This window comes from Columba livia, chromosome 5 (assembly GCF_036013475.1).
Source record: "Columba livia isolate bColLiv1 breed racing homer chromosome 5, bColLiv1.pat.W.v2, whole genome shotgun sequence".
In the NCBI taxonomy this organism is placed as follows: Eukaryota; Metazoa; Chordata; class Aves; order Columbiformes; family Columbidae; genus Columba; species Columba livia.
Window position 1 is genome coordinate 60,109,890 of NC_088606.1, and position 19,205 is coordinate 60,129,094.

The 19,205-nt window shown below is 36.1% G+C and overlaps 1 protein-coding gene across 1 annotated transcript in view; it reads right to left on the reverse strand.

Annotated features, from left to right (window-relative positions):
* Positions 1-145: 145 nt before the first annotated feature.
* SPON1 (spondin 1) overlaps positions 146-19,205 on the reverse strand; it is a 193,354-nt gene continuing 174,294 nt past the window's right edge. The window contains exons 8-16 of the mRNA XM_005499314.4: positions 10,254-10,455; positions 9,110-9,250; positions 8,658-8,733; positions 8,042-8,224; positions 7,535-7,705; positions 7,254-7,421; positions 6,206-6,370; positions 4,725-4,988; positions 146-3,886 (exon numbers count right to left, since the gene is read on the reverse strand). Of these exons, the coding sequence (XP_005499371.1) occupies positions 3,723-3,886; positions 4,725-4,988; positions 6,206-6,370; positions 7,254-7,421; positions 7,535-7,705; positions 8,042-8,224; positions 8,658-8,733; positions 9,110-9,250; positions 10,254-10,455 (1,534 nt within the window). The 3' untranslated portion in view covers positions 146-3,722. The remainder of the gene's footprint in view (positions 3,887-4,724; positions 4,989-6,205; positions 6,371-7,253; positions 7,422-7,534; positions 7,706-8,041; positions 8,225-8,657; positions 8,734-9,109; positions 9,251-10,253; positions 10,456-19,205) is intronic.

Here is a 19,205-nt window from a genome sequence, read left to right on the forward strand (position 1 = left end):
AATAAAATCCAACCCCCTATAGACATCCCATTAGCTTGAGAAGAAGTGCAATATAAATAAGTGCATGACTTCTTGTATTTAAGTGTGTGGGTTTTTTGATGTACATAATCATATTAGTTGAACAGAATCTCGTACAAGTATAAAATTCATAGTAAAGATGTCTTTATTCCAAAATAATAATAATGTGTTAGCCAGACAGCTACAAAACATCTACACGAGACTTTGGTAAGAAATATTCATGGTAGCTTTTTCATAATTCCACAGCAAACAAAAACAATGAAGGAAATCTAAAAACACAACCAAACAAAATTTTGTTGAAATTGATTGCTGCACACACAGAGTTCTACTGTACATTTGTTAAGCCCCTAACTTTTTATTATTATTATTATTATTATTATTATTATTATTATTATTATGTGTAAAGCTTCTACAGTTTTTATGTTAGAAAAAAACCCATAGACACAATGCTAAAATCTGATAACTGAGGTCTACAAAACTGGAGTGATATCTGTGCTTTCAGTTCAGCAGTATTATTCAGGAGATAACAGTTCTCATTTTTATTGACTGATAATCAGTGGCTATTACACTACTAGAAAGTTTACAGTAACAATGCAATACTTCTACATATTTTATATCAGAGCTTTTTTTTTTCTGAATAGAAAATCAACCTCTTATTTTTTTCTTCACTTGTTTTTGTGTTTGTTTTTTTTTTTTTTTACAAAATGTAACAAGTTTAAATATTTCTTTTGTATCAAGTTAGAAGAAAGACAAGTGACTTGTAAAGTGTTTCAACAGAAAAACAGTGTGAAAAGCTGAACCTAAGCAGGAACGATCACGTATTTCTGACCAAGTGCAATCTATCTTGTCACCATATGTATTAATGTGGTGGGGGAAAAAAAATTCCAACATTCATAACTTTAATGAGCCTAAGAGAAATGGCTGGAAGTCACACTGAACAGCCTCCTAAGACAAAAGAAATGTATATGGAGAATCAAATTAGTAAGAACCACAGTAAAAGGAATGCCAGATTATTTCAATGGTCAATTTTGTGGGCACATTAAGAAAGATGGTATGTATTTCCCACATACTTAAAGGTGTATTTTGACTAAGTAGCCTTTGGCAACCGGAGTAATTAAAAGACAAAACAGCTTGCTGAACTGGAATAAGCATTAAAATGAAAATAACAACTCAACATTGGTTTTAATGGATTATTTGCAGAAACAGGCACAGTTTTGCAAGATTAGCTTGAACAAGTGGTAAGGGCTGATGAGATAAAATATAGTCCATAAACTCATATAATAATTTTTCTCTTTTCAGGAGAAACTTTCTTCTTGTGCTCCTTATGTCCCAAGATCTCACAGATCCAAGCCTACAGAACCCCCTCTGTCACAGTTCAAGGTTATTTTTTGAATGCTCAGCTGGAATAGCCTCTGTCAGGCTCAGCAAGAGCAGCTCAAAGGTAGGTGGTGAGCGGCTGAGCATCCAGCATCAGTTGCTGTAGCCCTTCTCTGCAGCCATAGCATCACATCTGTTTCTCCACCTGAAATATGCTCAAATGGTCACGCCTTCAGTATCTGTGCCATTCCACTGCTGTTTTTTTTTTTTAATTGTGTTGTTGGGTTTGGGGTTATTTTGGTTGTAATGATTAACGTGCAAGGTAAGGTCATACACATATCACTTTGAGACTGTCTTGCTGCTACACTGTAGTGACAGTGTTATAGAGACATAAACTGCAGAAGTTTTCAACAGGCACAGGAAGGCAAACTATCTGAATTAATATTTTTAAATAAGCCAAGCTGTGCAAAATGTAAAGTGTTTGGTTTTAGCGTTAAACCTTGTTGCATTTTTTTTTTTTTCTCCTGGTTTGGTTCACCATGTGTTTGCACCCATTTCACTTAGCAGCAGCAAGACAGGCTGAACACTGTGGTTGGTTCCATTATTTCCCTGGGCTTCCTTTCATTCCAGGTCTAAAAAAAAAGCTGTAAAATACCTTGGGGGGGTAGGATGTGAGAGCTGTGGAAGTCCAGAGCAGCTCTCGCAGTGTTCAGTGGAGAAATGATGATGGAAAGCCCTACAGTGTCATGTAACCAGCCCACTCTGTGCAGGTACAGGTTGCAATGAGAGGATGCCCGCGGTGGTGATGGTGAAGCTGAACAGCCTCAACGTGTTGTGGTTCACATCAAGTGCAGACACTTGAAACCTGGTTAGCAGGATTGTAACCAAGGGCTAAGAAGAGACTAAATTACCTAAAGCTGGTTTAAAGAGACTATTAAAGAAATTTTTGTCCACTCATTTCTCTCAAGCTTGTTTTAGGAGTCAGCATTATTGTTACTTATGTAGAGACATAGGTGTATGCTGCCTTTCCTGAACCAAAAGATAACACATTCCGTTCATCTCTCATCTTTAATGTTAACTTGTACAGGACAGTATTATATTCCAATAGCATGTGAAGCCCGAGGTGGTGATGGTCCTACACCTGATTATGCACAGGGATGAGAGCTGAAGATGATGTGAAATAGCAAAAGCAATTAGAATGCTGAGGAGCTATTTTCTAATCTCAGGCAGTTTGGTTAATCGTTCAAGTAGTCAGGGAAGTAATTTATCTGGGCTAGTATATCTACAAATCAGTAATTCTCACAAATTTAGTAAATTTATATCTTCCTATACGCTGAGTGAAAACACATAAATGACACTGCTGTGAATACATTTGTGTCAATCTGTAATTAATATTTTCAGAGGCTGTCATTGTTTCATTTCAGATGCTCCCTTTGTTTCTTAGAAGGGATGCATGAGAACCCAGCTCACCTTTTCTCTACTATTTTTATTAGATTATAAACCTCTTTCTTTCTTCTTTAGTGATTAACATCCTCACAAGAATGAATCTAATTTTTTATTGTCTCTCATGTGGAAGCCTTTCCATGAAACAGCTGCGTGACTGTCTGTGTTTGTGCCAATTTCTTTTAATTCTGTATCCATTTTGTGAAGCAGTTGATAGGCCCAATATAAGAACATGGTATCTAAATATATATTATGACATTCATACATTTTCTTTGTGTGCTGTTTTGACTTGTGACTATGTAGTAGGCAGTCATCTCTATTGAGATGACAGATTATTTCCTTTTTAAGTTTTAAAGAAACAAAGACCATTTTGCATGGACCATAGCATCCACGTGAAGAAAAGCATTGTAGGATAATTATTGTAACTATCAGCTTAACCCAATAGTGTAAAAAGATAAACATGCACCTTTAATATTATTGAACCAGCATTACTGAAATGACTCCTTGGCATAGTTGTGTATCACATAGGCACTGCTTTGGATTTTCAAAATCAAACTGAGAGAGAAATCCTCCCACATATGAAACATGTCACTTACTTTAACCTAGTTATGTTAATATGCATGCATCCCATGTCTTTACAAGTAATATTTCTATATGGCTATTCCATGTCCACAGATATGTCTGTATTTTAGTTAAATGACTCATAATGACGTACTATTTTTATGCATTAAGGGCTGGCTGGAGTACCAAAGATGTACTCTCAGCATAAATCTGTGAGGAAATATTTATAAAATACATTTCTTGCACCAGCAAGACTAAAAAGCAAACCACACTGCAAAAATGAAAACTGATATACACTTTACATATTTTTTTGTTTTAAAAATCAAACTAAGGTTGACTTTCCATTTAGCTCGGAGTGCATCACTTGGGAGCCTTGTGTTTTGTTAACAAGGATGAACATTACATGCTCTTAGCTCCTTCTTGTCTTTGCAACTAGTAAACTGAGTACTTTTGGACCTCTTCTTTACCATCATGTAGCGTTCCTGAATTCCCCCTCCACAGAATGTAGAACATTCTGTCCAAGCAGTCCATGGTTTCAGCCTACAAACTAAAAAAACAAGTTATTTGATTAAGTTTTTAGTATTTCAATATGTGTACCACTATGCGTGTGTGCACACTTACATCTTCTGAATCTAAGATAACCTATTGCCTAGTTTATTACAGTGGGAATTAAGAAACCCCACTTAAGTATAATCAAGGTTCATTTGTCAAACATTGAAAAAATGTATTTGAAAAGAAATTTACTGTCTACAATATAAAACACAGATAAAATTAAGAAACTGTTAAATGTCAGAGCAAGAACCACAGCTTAGCAGTAATTCCTATCCTGATAATATATACTATACCACAAGATATTATGTTTTATTGATTTGAGGTATCAGTGCTTTAAAATACTGTCTGTTACTGAAAATGCAGTCCGAGCAGATCTCTCAGACCAGTCTAAGTCTGAATCAGGTTACTGGGGTGGAAATCAGTTCAGTTTTGAAATTCGGCACTGGATCCAGGAACAAATATTTTCAAAGCTCAGAGGTTCAAACTGGAGGCAAAGATTATCACCTAGTTCTGCAGAAACTGCAATTAGCCCTTTGCCAGGTCCAAATTCCAGATTTTTCACATTCCACACTTCATAATGAAGAAGCTAAAATATTCTCAGTGATGGGACACTGACAGATGGAGCCTTTCTCCATTGAGCTCTAAACATGGGTCGCGCGTTTTTAATGATGGTCAAACTCCGAAAGTGGCTGTGCTTTATTGCTGAAACTTTCCCTAGACTGAAATGCTAAATAAAAGTCTTCTCGCAGCATGAAGTGGAGCTGTCCACTAACTCCTGTTGTGCAGAAAAGACAAACAGACATGAGCCTACTGAATAACAGTTTGACACTTACCTGGATATTGCTCACTATCTATATTTTTTTTTGCTTGTTCGCTTCTCCTTTTCTCCCGGGCCTCTTTCCAGCGCCTTTTTTCCATACCTGGGCCTCGCAGGCATTTCCTTAGTCGACACTTTGTACGCTGGACGGTTTCTGGGCATGCTGTTCCTCCAAACTGTGGTTCTATTTTAATCATTCTTGTCCTGATCATATGGCCCTTTCCACACGAGGTATTGCATTCAGACCACTGGGACCACTCTGTTAATTCACAGTCGATGGCTGCAAAGAGGGAAATGCATGAGATCTAAACATAAGGTCAAGAAGAAACACACATCCTAAATATGTGAATGCAACTGAAGCCTTGAGGCTTTTTAGCAAATTTTGTGAGGCTACACATCAAAATTTTCTGAGTCCATTTCTAGCAGAACTATTATTTGACACTTTCCTCAATTTCTTTTTCAAGAGTGGTGCTGGCAGTTCACTAAAATTACAAAGAAATATAAATAATTCTCCTGTGCCTTCTTCAGTTTTCCATTCTGTACACCCATATGTGTGTTTTACAGCAAAAAGCTGTTAAAAAATGGGTTATATTTACAAAGAATCTGATGCCTCTGAGATCTAAGCCTTGCTTTTCTTATAGTGTTATGCAATAAACAAGATTCACTAATAACATTTTGTCTTGAAAGTTTTCATCTTTCAGTACTGCTTAAAACTTATAGCCCCGGTGAATAATAATCAAAATGATATTTCATGCTATTTAAGAGAAGCTGAATTACAGTATAAAAGCCTTTTTAACCAACACTTTCTGTGAAAAATAATTAGTTATAAAGCCTCATAAACCATCTGGCAACAGGACTTATTCATTCAGCAGTGCCTTAGGCTATAGTGCTTCACAAAGACTGCAAAGAAACTAAGAATTTATACCACCCAAGAAGTGGGGGATTTTTGTGGAGTAAGGTAAAAAATCGGCACAGCTGTGTCCACACCATCCACTGGCTCGTGATATTCCAGGTTGCAAAGGGCTGCAGATCAGTAAAAAGACTGCAATACAGTTCAGAGAGGTATCAAAGATGGAGTGAGTCTCTTCTGTGCTCTTTCTGTGAGCTAAAAGAATCACACAGGTGATTTTAATCCTTCTGTCCTTCCTAGCACACATTCTGCATTTGAGTGAAAAATAGGTTTCATAATTCTGACTTATTTACTATTGGGAAGTGCACTAACTGTTGCCTGAAGTGTAGTGTGTTAAACACGCAGAAACTGTATACCCAAAGCAATATTGATCATCAGCATAGGGTTAAATAAGGCAAGCAAAAATTAAGATGTGGTTATATTCCAGATCTCAATAGCTGAAAGTGAATGATTATAATAATAATAAAAAAATTCCACAGTCAGTAATACTCCTATCTAAGAAATTATGCTAAAAAATGGTGGTAGAGTTTTGACCCCCAGACTGACACACAGTCGCCTCCTCTTTCCAGAGAGTTTTCCACACTTACGGCATTCGGGCAGCATGCATTTCTCTGCCTGTTCCAGCTCCTCATTGCAGTCTCCAAGCTCAGCAGCAGATTTCAGAATCCTTTGCCGGGTTCGCATTCCCTTCCCACATGTTACACTGCAGTCACTCCATTCAGACCAGGGAGAGAGTAAACAGGGGATGGTATCTAATATGAAAATAAAAAGGCAATGAATTCTTGTTATACATAAATTATGAAGATATAAATTTTGAAAATAATACTGGTGGAAAATGTACTATGATTTATCTGTCATCAACCAATTGTACTTTGTTGTCACTTTGAACAAAATGAATCACAAGCTGAATGATGTTCCTGGAGAAGCTCAGAAAACACAATATTAAAATGAAAGGTTTGCTTGTTTTTAATACCTTTTCTTTCCTATATTTCTCTATATCTTATTTGTATCTGCAGAGTGCCAGTGCTTCCAGGGAATAAATAGATTAAGAAGGTATGTTTCAGTCATAACTCCTGTAAAAAACCCTGGATTGTTGCTATGGACAGAAATGGAAGTCAAGTTGATATAGTCTAAAATACAATACTTCCACATTTTATCTATCGAAAATATTTTTTTAAACTTAATTATTTCCACCTTTGGTGAAAATCTTAACATCTCTTAAAAAATTAAAACCAATATTAATAGTGACAGTAAGGCTGGTAGACTATAAAAAAGGAGCACTTATATTTCTGAACTGTTCATGGGCTAAAAGGAGAGGGTACTGTTTTATTCTAACCTTATGACTAAATATACCTCATATTTGATAACTCAGAGTTACTTAGGTATGGCTTGCTAATATACATATCACTGTATGGGTAATACAATAGTAGGATTCCACTGAATATTTTTTACTGATACTCTCATCCCGATGGTGAATGTTGTACTTAATGCACATTCCCTAAGGGACTGAATTTTAAGGAGAACAAGAAAAAGCAACATTGCTTCTAGTTTAGCTATATTCTCTGTGTGATGGAGCAACGTGTAAGAAATGATGCCTCACTTGATAACAGAGGAGATAAAGTCCTGGATACTTACGGCACTCGGGCATCATGCATTTCTCTGCCTCTGTAGTTTCTGCCTTGCACATGGATCCATCAGCAGGAGTCATTTTGATCATTCTGTGCCGTCTCTTCATGCCCATGCCGCAGCTAGCACTGCATTCGTCCCACTCTCCCCATTCAGTGACGAGGCAGCTGCTAGGGGCTATTCAAAATGGACAGAGAAAATTGTTTGCTAATAGATCTCATGAAAAAAAAATGGTTTGGGCAGTGCTGCTGCTACTGGCTGGATTTTACAAAGGTGAATAAAATACTTACAACACTCCTCATTTACAACACATTTCTCAGTCTCTTCAGTGGGCACTTTGCACATAGAGCCATCTTCAGGGAACTGTTTTACGTATCTCTCTCTAGATCGCGTTCCCATTCCACAGGAAACACTACAGGGGGACCATGTAATCCAGTCAGACATCATGCAAGTGGAACCATCTAAAATACAGAGAACCATTTCAATTGCTAGTATCAACAGAACTGATAAATCTGTAGCTGCCTATTTGTGTGCACTATCACTTTTATGCTGCCTCTCATGTTCTGTCCTCCCCTTTATTGCTTACTTTACTTACTTTCCCTTATAAGTCTGAATAGTTCATACACTGACTTAGATGCGCTGCAGAACTGACCAGAGACAATTTGTATTCTTTGACAAATTATTCCTCTGTTTGCTATAACCCAAGTCATACTACAGCAACCAACAGCTTTAAGAACTTTAAAAGAAAAGTAAACCCTACAAAACGTTCTTTTCCTCCACCCTTTCCTCTTGATTACCTTCATCACTGCAGCCTGGACCCATGCAAGGCTGAAAATCTTGGGTATCTGGGCAGGGCACACTGAGGTCCAGCTGAGCTTTAAGCATCCTCTGCCTCATCCTCTTGCCCTTTTCACAGGTAGAAGAGCTGCAGGCTGACCATGGTGACCAGTTTGAATATATGCAGGTCTCAGGGGTATCATCTAAAAAGTAAGAAAAGGACGTGAATGTTAAAAATAGATTGTCCTCTGTTTACTTTTCTTTACTTGGCTGTCAATTACTTTAGATGCTACTAGGATACATTCTTTCCTCCTGCACTCTATTTTCTGTTTTTAACCCAAAAGAAAAAAAAATCACCATCTTTCATTTCTTTCATTGAAACAAAAAAATGTTTGAACCCCAAAAAGCTTCTATTATTGCTTTTGTTGTTATTGTCATCTTCCAGGTGTGCATGGAATTTCTTTGCTGTGTAAGAGAAGGCTAATAGTAGATACCAGAAAAGATGAAAACCTAAACCAGTTTTTGACAGTGAGTGGGACTTTTGCTTCTAAGTCAGTTTTGTACTTTATCTAGAAATTACAGTGGGGAATGGAACAAAATATAAATGAGTACATCACAAACTAATTTAAAAAGTACCTTCTTCTTTTTCCTCTGGTGCCAGATCTGCCACAATATCATCTATGTTGTCAGGTACAATATTGCATTGCTCCCCCTGCAAAGAAATTATTGTGGAGATTGGACATAGAAAACTCAAATGTGTATTCAGCGAAAGGGGCTAAAACAGTATATTGTGAAACACTAGTACATCTGCAGGACTTTTTAATCTTCTAATTGCCATGTATTCCACAATTAAGCACAGGTAGTAATTACCAGAAGTAGGAGAAATAATACCTTCATGCAGTGTTACATTTAAGAAACAGTTTAAGAAATTTTCTGCCATTATCTTTGTTGTAGGTAGGTTTGTAGGTAGGATTGTAGGTTGCGAGGTGGGAAGGAGAGGAAGGATTGGGTTTTTTTATTTGTTTGTGAAGTAGTTTTGGTTTGTCTTTTTTTTTTTTTCAGTTGCTTGAGAATTTTGTATATTGTACCTTGCGTGCAATTCTTTCAATGACAACTCTGGCTACCAGCTTGATAGATCCTCCTTCTGGATCATAAAATGGACTTTGAGGATGATCTAAGCTTGTAAGTGGCCTGATCTTCTCTTGAGGCACTGTAGGTTTGTTAGGAGACTGCAATAAAAAGAATTTTTAAAAAAGATTTAGAAAGAAACTAAAAATTATTAATGACTGTATGATTCAGATGCAGATATAAAAATTTCTCCAAAATGCTAAATTGAAAAATTCCAACAGAAGGTGTACTTGATATATTCCTACTTAATGGTAAGGTGCATACACTTTGGGATTCAGCCCTGAAACTGGGTTCACAATAAGAGGTACCCCTTGTAGGGGGGGCATTAACAAAAAATCAAATATTCAATATGCCTCTAGAGCTGCATTATAACTGGAGAATTTCCTTGGGTTCTAAAGGTACTGGTTCTGAAAGAATAAAAGCACCATATTCTGTCATCTGAAAAAGGAGTATGCATGGTATTTGAGGATATGAGTAATCTTGTCTAACTTCAGCTGTCTATACTGTCTGTATAGACACATAGTGTAGGTACACTTATCACCTATGGGGACTTAACCAATTTAGTAATTTGATGTAACTAATTTGGTCAAAACCAAGTCTTCACCTGGGGATGGTATAAATCTCCTCCTACACTGAAAGAGTGATAGAGACAGAGAAAATGAATTATTTTGGAGTCTCGTAGTGATGAGAAGTCCAGAGTTTCAATGTCCACTGTAGGGAATGTTTAAGTTTCTTGTGCCAAGCAGAATATCAAGTTGATGTGGCTGCTGATGGCACACAGATTTGTATCAAAGGGGGTGGACAACTTAATGCTTAGTTTTGAGCAAACCAAGTCCTATGTTTATTCAATAGGTGACTATAAATAACACCCCAGGAAAATGCAGTACTATCGTACTAACAATAACACACAGGGAATTCACACAATGACTGACAGTAACTGTAGGTAGCATCTGTATAAATGATTTTTTAATTCATTATAAGTAAAATTTTTACTAGAGTAATATAATAGGCGTTTATGGCAGTGCCAGGGATCAAATAGCTATCGTTCTTCACTGCTTTAAAGTAAACTTTACTTTTTGAGAATATTACAAATAGTCCACATACCTCATAGGTAACACCACTGTCTGTGCCAGCATCCCAGGGTATTAAATCCTGGACAACTCTCTGAACCCAGCCGCAGTCCTTGGTGCAGAGGTCTTCAGCAGACAGACCCACGTTCCAGTCCGGGCTGGGACCCAGCATGGTGAGGAAGGACATCAGGTGCCGGTGCCGATCGACAGAAAACTCAGCAGAGGGAGCAGCTCTCCTGCAAATTGGCCATAGGAAGACTATGAACAGCTGAATTCAAGTTTGCTGTCAGAGGGCAATGAAACTGGTGCGTCAGACCGGGAAATACCGACCACTGGCATTACACTGTGTCTGGTATGTGGAGATGGAGAAGCAGGACAAGGAGAGGACTCCTGCCCAGCGCTTTGTATTTTTGGTCTCCGTGTGCCATCTGAGAAACAGCTTTGACATCTTCCAAGGAGATTTACAGTTTAATGGGTAAGAGAGGTGTAGAAATAAAGAGCTGCAGCAGCAGGCTACTGTCTTAGCCATATTATAGAAATAATAAAATAATCTGTCACGGCACTGAGAAAAAAAATGTAGTTTTGATTGCTGGGATACTTTTTACACCCCAAAAGGTAATTCAAATTCCAATGCCAAAAGTTCTTGAAAGCGCTCCTGTGTGTATGTGTGCAGAAAAGCACTCATTAATAGAGTTTTAGTGCTTGTGTGAGAGATTAATGACCATTGCCAGCCCTAGAGAGTTCAGCCAAGACTTTTGCAAGAGTCTGCCAGTGTATGTGAAAACGCCTCTATTCATCCAGCCTTTGTCAGCTGTTCCCTTAAGAAGGATTTGTGCTGAATCACGCAGTGCTCTGAAAGGCTGAGGAGCAACTATCCCATTCCTATGCAAACGGGAAATAAAATCAGGCCTGAACTGGAGGTTTCTATTCACAGATTAAAACCTGGACATCTTCATGACTTCTTTCTCTTGAGCAACAACAAATGTGGAGTTACTTAAAACATGATTTTGGCAATTCTGTTCTGCCAAATACCAGTCAAGTTTTCTTCAGTTACAGGTAGTTACAAGACTTAGATCAATAGAGAGTCAAGTTAGTGATTTATTTATTTTTTTTTAATTTTATACCAAAATACACTGTTTTAAGAGCATATAAAGACCATGTTTAATTCTCATTTAAAGTTTTTTTACAATGTTATTCATCTTCCCTTTTTTTTTGCATTAGGTAGCTGTATATCTTAATATATATAATGCATATGCATTGTCCTTCTCTAGTCATAAGGAGATTATTCTTCCTGTAAATGCTTGCCTCACTGTAAAAATGTGGCATTTTGTTTGTGTATTCTTTCTGGCTCATAGCACTCTCAGCACTTTAGAAAAAGCAGAACAGCCCAAAGACAATGATTTTGAGTAGTTACCACACAGCTTTAAATATTATATGTCTAAGTTAGTGTATCTAGTTCCCCTTCAAGAGGCATGTTGCAGAAGTATGTGTTTACTAATGGGAAAATGTTCTGGCCACTGCTGTTCCAGAGTCTTTAGAAGTTGTTCTTACTGTGTAAATTATCTTAAATTGAATTACAGGCTCTGAGTAGGAGAGTTTCTAAGTGTTTGATGACATAAATCCTGCCTTTCCCAGAAAGAGATGCAAATGCCTTTTTTTTTTCATGACAGATAGAACTCTGGTTTCAATGGAACAATTTGTCTAATGTAAAGTAATAAAATAATGAATGATGGTATCAACTTCACTGTGTGAATACAGTATCCTGATATATTTGTCAAGTACATAGCAGTGATTACTGTTAAAAAGCCTGCTGATTTCAGTTAACTAAAGGATTTACTGCGATATAAAGGTTTCTAAGAATTCCCTATAGGAATTTTGTATTTAAAACTGTACATAACAAAAATAGCAGAGATGTGTGTTTCTATACCTGATCTTTAGCTTAAGAATATGTCTAATATAGATTTTTCAGAATGGAGACACAAATCAGCTCTTTCAGGGGAAACACAAGTGCAGTGTGGAACCGCTCACTACTGCATCTGGCACCTGAGCTACTACACTGTTAGTTGGTATGTATTGGGTGACATTATATTTCAGTGCTCTGTGCACACACACTCTCAGAAAAAACAAGCGAGGCTGACATAATGACACCACTTAAAGGTTGGAAATCACTTGACTGCTTTATACACTTTATAATGGAAATCTTTTGTCACCTGTTCTTCTTGTGATAGACATGTACGATTAAGGCTTTGAATACCTTGTTAAGAAAAGTAAATATTAATCATGTTATTAATACAAATCAAAATTAATTGTGTATTTAAATTATAACTATATCAATATTGAAACTGTGTAAAGGAGCATTTCAGTAGGAGATACTCTTTGCCTACAAGACTTTGCATGTGTTAAATTTTATCAGTAAACCTGAACCTCCCATAATTTTCTAATTTTGGAGCACTTCAAAAAAGTTGCCTATCTCTTGCTTCTTCTTTAAGACAGATAGCGAGTTTCATGGCCATTTTACTGCATTTTATCTCATAAATGTTGAACGCAGAAAGGTAAAGATTAACAGACAATGAATGGAGGCAAGTTTTCTACTCTTCCTTTGTCCACTCTTGTGCAGACATGTACACAATGCGCATACACTTTGTCTGTGATACAGGATAATATTAGGCATTTTAATATTTTTGATATGCAAGGTTTAAGAAGCATCTAAAATATGTATTATCATAAAATGTATTTGTTGCACTTGCTACTTTTTTCTATTAACTAATTTCTGCATGGATACTTGTAAGCAGTGTGCATACAAATTGGAACCACAACTGTATAATATTGCTTAAAATTCACAGTCCTTTTGGAGTTGCAGTAATATAGGAAGAGAAATGGGCTGATCTATGGCACAATCAATAATTCCTACCTAGGTGCAGGGATAAGCACTGATTTGGTTTATACAATTAAGATCTTTGGTGTCTGTGGTTTTTTGTTTGTTTGTTTCAATGTTGGGTATCTCTGCTTTCAATACAAGTATATATTGCTATTTTAAGGCTTTAAATTTAAAAAAAGTGTTCTTCTGCAACAGGTTTGATAATGTTCACAGGAAAATTCTTAAATTTGCAATTAATATGAATTTGCTGTAAGAGATAAATATGTCCCCTTTCTTTCCCCTACACATATACTTGCATAAAAACAGTGGCAAATATGTGTTGCAAAGCAAATCCTAAATATTAGGTAAGTTCTAAGTGACAACCTTGAAATCCCCAGCAAGCTGGGAAATCTGCTTTCATTGGCTGAAGCAGACAGTACTTTTCCACTATGAGCCTGATCAGCCTTCTGACAATTCCCGTCACATAGTACAGCGTGAAGCAAAGTGCTAGATAGTGTCCTGCATCCTAAAGTTTTCAATTTTCTTTAATCTTTATTCTGGTTTCCTTTTGTTAGCATGATTTGGATCTCTTGTTTTAGGGATGCTATATACTGAGCAATATAAGAAAATGTGCTTTCCCCCACCCCCCCTCTCTTCCCTGTGGTCTTTTGGCTTAATTTTGTTTTGTTTGTTTTTTAAGGTCATAAGACCACAAACATGATTTTGCTTTACAGGTTTTTTTCCCTAAGTGACAATCTAGCTGCTCTCACTACTGGGGGTGGACGGTTAAGAAAGCCTTTGACAAACCAGCAGAAAACTCAACTTGCTGCAAGATACATTTCTGAGTGTTGAATCAATACTGTTGTGTTCTAGTGATATCCTCGTAATAGAGCACACATAAGGAAGGTGGTTGTGAAGCGTTACTGGATAGAAATAGTAAAAATATCACATTTTGCAGAATAAAACTTTTAGGTTACTTTTGGCTTAATATTTGACCAGTGTAAAAGTAATAGAAGTAGAAACAAGGAGCCCGAGCATGTTGTCTTTGTGTCTATGATACCAACTAACTCAACAAATAAAACCATTTATATGGCTGAGCTTGTATCATTGACATCAATGTGAATTTTACTACTGGATGCTACAGGTACTATGTTCATACAAAAAAGCCATGTGTCTCACCCATGCGTAAAGAATTTTCCAGCAACACAAAAACCTATCATATAAGGACAGATTTGAACATGAAGAGCATCTGCATTTCCACTACAAAGTTCAGTGTAGTGCAGAAAAATCTCTTGCTAGCTGTTAAACTCACCAAGTTGGATACTAGAAGTGACTCCAGCTGTGGCAGCACATATGCAAATAAGTTTTTCAAATCAATTAAAATAATGTATTAGATGCTTTTTAGGTAGCACTGAAGGAAAAGGCAACAGCTTAAAACATCTTCAAAAATACTGAATTTGTACAATGCTTCATTGTTATCCATGTTCTGACTTCAGTTGCGGGTAAAAAATAATTTTGTGATTAAGTGGACATATTAGAGACAACAGGAGAGTGTAAAATATTGTTATTTTAGCTGTTTGAAATAAAATTCTTATTCAGGTAACTTTACATATTTTATGCTAGGGAAAAAAGTTCTGATTGATTCCATGGATTTAATAACTTTATGGATTGTATGGTAGTTGGAAATAGCTTAAACCTCTCCAGGTTTCTTCACAAAGCTGTGTTAAAGTATAATCATCTTAAGCCCATTATTAGAGTCTGGATACAAGATTTATTTGAGTATACCAGGATCTGATCTCGCTTGTGCTAAGGATAATGTAGTAACCTTTTCAGAAAGAAAAAAGCATTGGCACAAGAAAAGCCAGTCCAAGTTTGATGACCATCTGAGGTGCGAGGTAGTTGAGAATGCTGGGGACCACACTGCCACTCGTTTAGTGTCAGCTCTGAGTGCTGCTGATGATGTGAAAACACAATGTTTTTTCAAGCGGAAAATTTAGCTGATTGTATAGATCATGAAAAGTGCATATTTTAGGGAAGTAGTAAATGATTTGCCTGTTACAACTCTAGTCAGCAAAGTGGCATCCTTCTTTTTTTTTTAGAGGCAGCACATATACACTTCCCAGGATGAACAATCTATTTACTCATCTTTAGAACTTTTTGCTAGTGATACGAACAACATTATGAGCATGGAAACACATTTCACACCCTTGAACTCCCAACTCTACACCTCCGGCCTACCAGCAGCACCTACGCAACATCTGTTTTACTGAATAAACTTGAAAATCATATCCTGAAAAGTGCACTAACTTCAAAGAAAAGAAATGAAGAAAATGAAGATCTAAAATTGAATGGAAAGTGCTACTCTCCGAGAAGACTGCAACTAACAGAGCAAATTAGAGGGTATATTTAGATGACATATTATTAAGCGATCCATTTATGAAGTGATGCAAAAGAATTAGGACCATTACATGGACAACAAAGTTGTTTTATGTGCAAATATCAACATCAGAACTTCAGAGTTGCACAGAAAGAAGGGGAGAATCCTTCTTAAGTTTTGCTAAAATATAGGGCAGGTAAGCATTTAACCCAATGAATAATTTAAACATGTGCATGTTCCAAAAGAGACAGAAAAAAAGAAAACTACAATGAAATGAACACTGAGTCAAATAAATTTGACTGACATCCTTATGAAAAGGTTGAAAAGCACTTTAATGCCAAGGTGTTATTGTTTCTGTGCACCAAGTCAGAGGAGGTGACGATAAGAGTCTGGCTATTTTATTTCATAATGAAAGAGTACAGAAAGCCACAACAAATTCTTGTACATTTACCTTTTGGACTATAAAAAGGCCTGCATAACAACCTTACTTTGCTCTGTGTAAGCTCTTAAAATGTCAATATTGCCTATAACCAGTTAGAAATATATGTACTTGCATACACAGCTAAGGGATTACATCATTACCACTGACATTGAAACCACTAATCAGAACAAATGCTGTTCTAAAATATCATTAGTCTGAGCATTTTTCTAAAAGCATTAAAAAAAGAAGGGCTTTTGTGCAGCACATCTTTCAGACATTTTCACATTGTCATCTAAATGTACCTGGAATGCGGCTTTACATAATGATGATATATTATTCATTAATATACCAGCTATTTGATTTAATTCCTTCAGAACGAGTATACTTTAATGATATAATTAACAAATGTGAACAGGCTTTCCTTGCTGAAAAATATTCTCAGCTATCTCAAGTTCAGACTGCAGTTTCTGAAAAATACTGGTATATTTTGGGTGTTCTTTGCAGGCTGTCGGAAAACATTTAGGTGTGTTTACCCCACATGGTACTGTGAGTATTTATCCTGTTTAGAATAGCTTCACTTTTTAGATCACTTACTGTGCATTTACAATCAAACCATGTTTCAGGAATCCTTTTGCAATGTATTGCATCACTATGTTTTTATCCAGGCCAGTCTAACCACAAAGGTAAAGGACTCTACCTGTGTGATTTCAGGAAACTACTCTCTTCTTCACTTCTTAGGAGCTTTGAGGATAAAAATTGTCTGTCCAGAGTAATTACAGCTATATTTATAAAGGAAATCCTATGGGATGTTGTAGGATCACGGTTGTTTTTTATCTTCTTTTCACCTGGTGAATCTACAAAGCCCTGACCATGTCCTGAGAAAGTCATGGAGATCAGTTCTTCAGCCCAGCATAAGAACCATCACAGCCAGAATTCTGATCTTTTCCTCTCCCATTAACTACATCAAATAAACAACATAGACTTACTTATGAGACTGTTTTAGCAAAGAACTCTGGTTTGCTATCAATTTAATTTATTCTGAATATTAGATTAAATCAAATATCTCCTTTTAACAAAAATTACTATGAAGGTATTTATTGGATTATCTACAAAATATAGATATCCCTTCCTTTCAAAGATTTAAAAATATATTACTAGGCATTTCAAAAGCATTTATTTTGCAAGTGTCAAAAGCTCAGAATTGTATTTTACATTTTGCCGGTCCCTGTGTAATCTCTGAAGGTGTCCAACATCTCCCTACCTGTATTAATATGATACACATTCAATTTCATTGAGCATCTATATCGATTTAACCAACATATGCCTTTTGGTGTCTGGAGGTGGGAATCAGAGTAAATGTTTCATTATTATTACATTGATAACAATGCAAAGAGATAACAACTGAAAGTTTGAAATTTTGCTTACAGATTCCTGTTCACTAGGAATTTAAATGAAAAATTGTACCAGTTTCTCAGTGAGTATTTACACAAGAATTAGGAGATAGGATTAGTAAGTAGACATATAATTGCATGAAAATAATGCGTACACCATTACTCACAACATTATAAAGGGAAATTATTTTGGCTCATGGAAGGACAACAGATGGTTGGGAAATAATCATAAAACAGTAACTACCAATGGCAGGAACTTCTAAGGAAAACAAAAGCAAGGGTAGAATGGGATGAGTAAGTTTGATTTAATTGGATGGCCATTAATTTCCATGAACAATTAGTGTAAAGTTATTGCAGTGACTGTTCTTAGTTAAATCTTTCCTGTGTTTTAATGCTCAACTTTTTTCCTTGCCTAGTGACATTTGAATTTTGAATAGAAAGTAAATGGGAAGTGATAGAAAATGGAACTGCCATATGTGCTTGCTCTGACAAAAAAAATGATTGATACAGTTTTTTTTTTCTTTTCCAGCAAACACATATGTTCTTTCTCACTTTTTGAGGTTGAATTATGAATTTCTTAATGTGGGTGTCAGACCATCTGTCAAACAATGAAGTTTCCCTAAGTCTCAATAATACACATAACACTTAAGACATGATTCTTTTTATAAACATGATGTAGTTTTGTGATTAAGTCTTTCAGTCAACACTTAATAAATGTATATAACTATAAATGCAAAGACTCAGGTAAAACACAGTACAATAGCATGTGACTTCATGCTAGGAGAGGTAGAATTTTGCAGCCTTGTGCTGCTGGTCTACAATGCAGCATTATTTAGCTTTTTGTTTTTCACAGAAAATGGGACTATGTTCTTCATTCAAGTGGAGCTCTGTAGAGCCTTTAAAATGGAGTAACCAAGTCGCAAGGTCAGTGTATGGTGTTGGGTTTACTAATTTTCTTATTTTACTAAAATATTAGTAAAATTAGTAAAATAGCATTAGTAAAAAAATTAGTAAAATATTAGTAAAATGGAAAGTCATATGATTAGAGCTTTTATCTTATATTCATTATCAAAATATGTACATGTATTTAGAGCTCAGTTACATTCAATCTCAAATTCAGATAAATTATCAAAACTGATAAAAATGCCAGTCAATTTTCTATGGATTTTTAAACGTGTTTTGTCTGAGATTTACCTCAAATAATTCTTCCAGTCTGGGTGAAACAAATATTTCTGCTTCTTGGATAAAATTAGGAATTTATATTAAAATAAATTTTAAAACACTAGAAAGATTTTCCATTTTCAATGTGAAACCATGAATTTACCATTTAGATCCAATTCTTGTGTGAAAGCTTTCATTTTGAAGTCAAAGCCTTTTAACAAAAGAGTTTTGATTAGCTCTGCTGATGCATAGAGTGCTCATTCAACGTAAATTACTCTTACATACAGCTGCCAGGGGTTTACTGACCCTTCTATGACACCTCCAAAGTCCTTCAAGTTGTACAAGGAGGGATCATCTCACATTTTAGGAAAAATGGCCGTCCTTAAGACAGCACATCACCAGTGTGGAGGAATGATATACCACAGGAAGGAAGAAGCTACCACAGAAAGTTTTCTGACCTAAAATGTAAGAGTTCAACCATTATCCAAATGCAAAGCTGGAGCGCTCAGAATTGTTTTGCAGCTCCAGAGAGATTTATGTATTTGCCTTCATGTTATCAGAACTCACAACAAATGACTTTTTCCCTATGTATTATTTTTGTCTATCAGATTGTCCTTTATGCATTGCTTTTTCTGATTAGACCAGGGGTTAAAATTCTTCTATTTTTGACTATGTTAAACTTCAGTGGATTAATCCCAGCTATCTATAAAATCATAGAAGGACAAAAAGAGCTGAGCTAGACTCACCATCATGTTGCCATAGGAACAAGCAACTCTGTC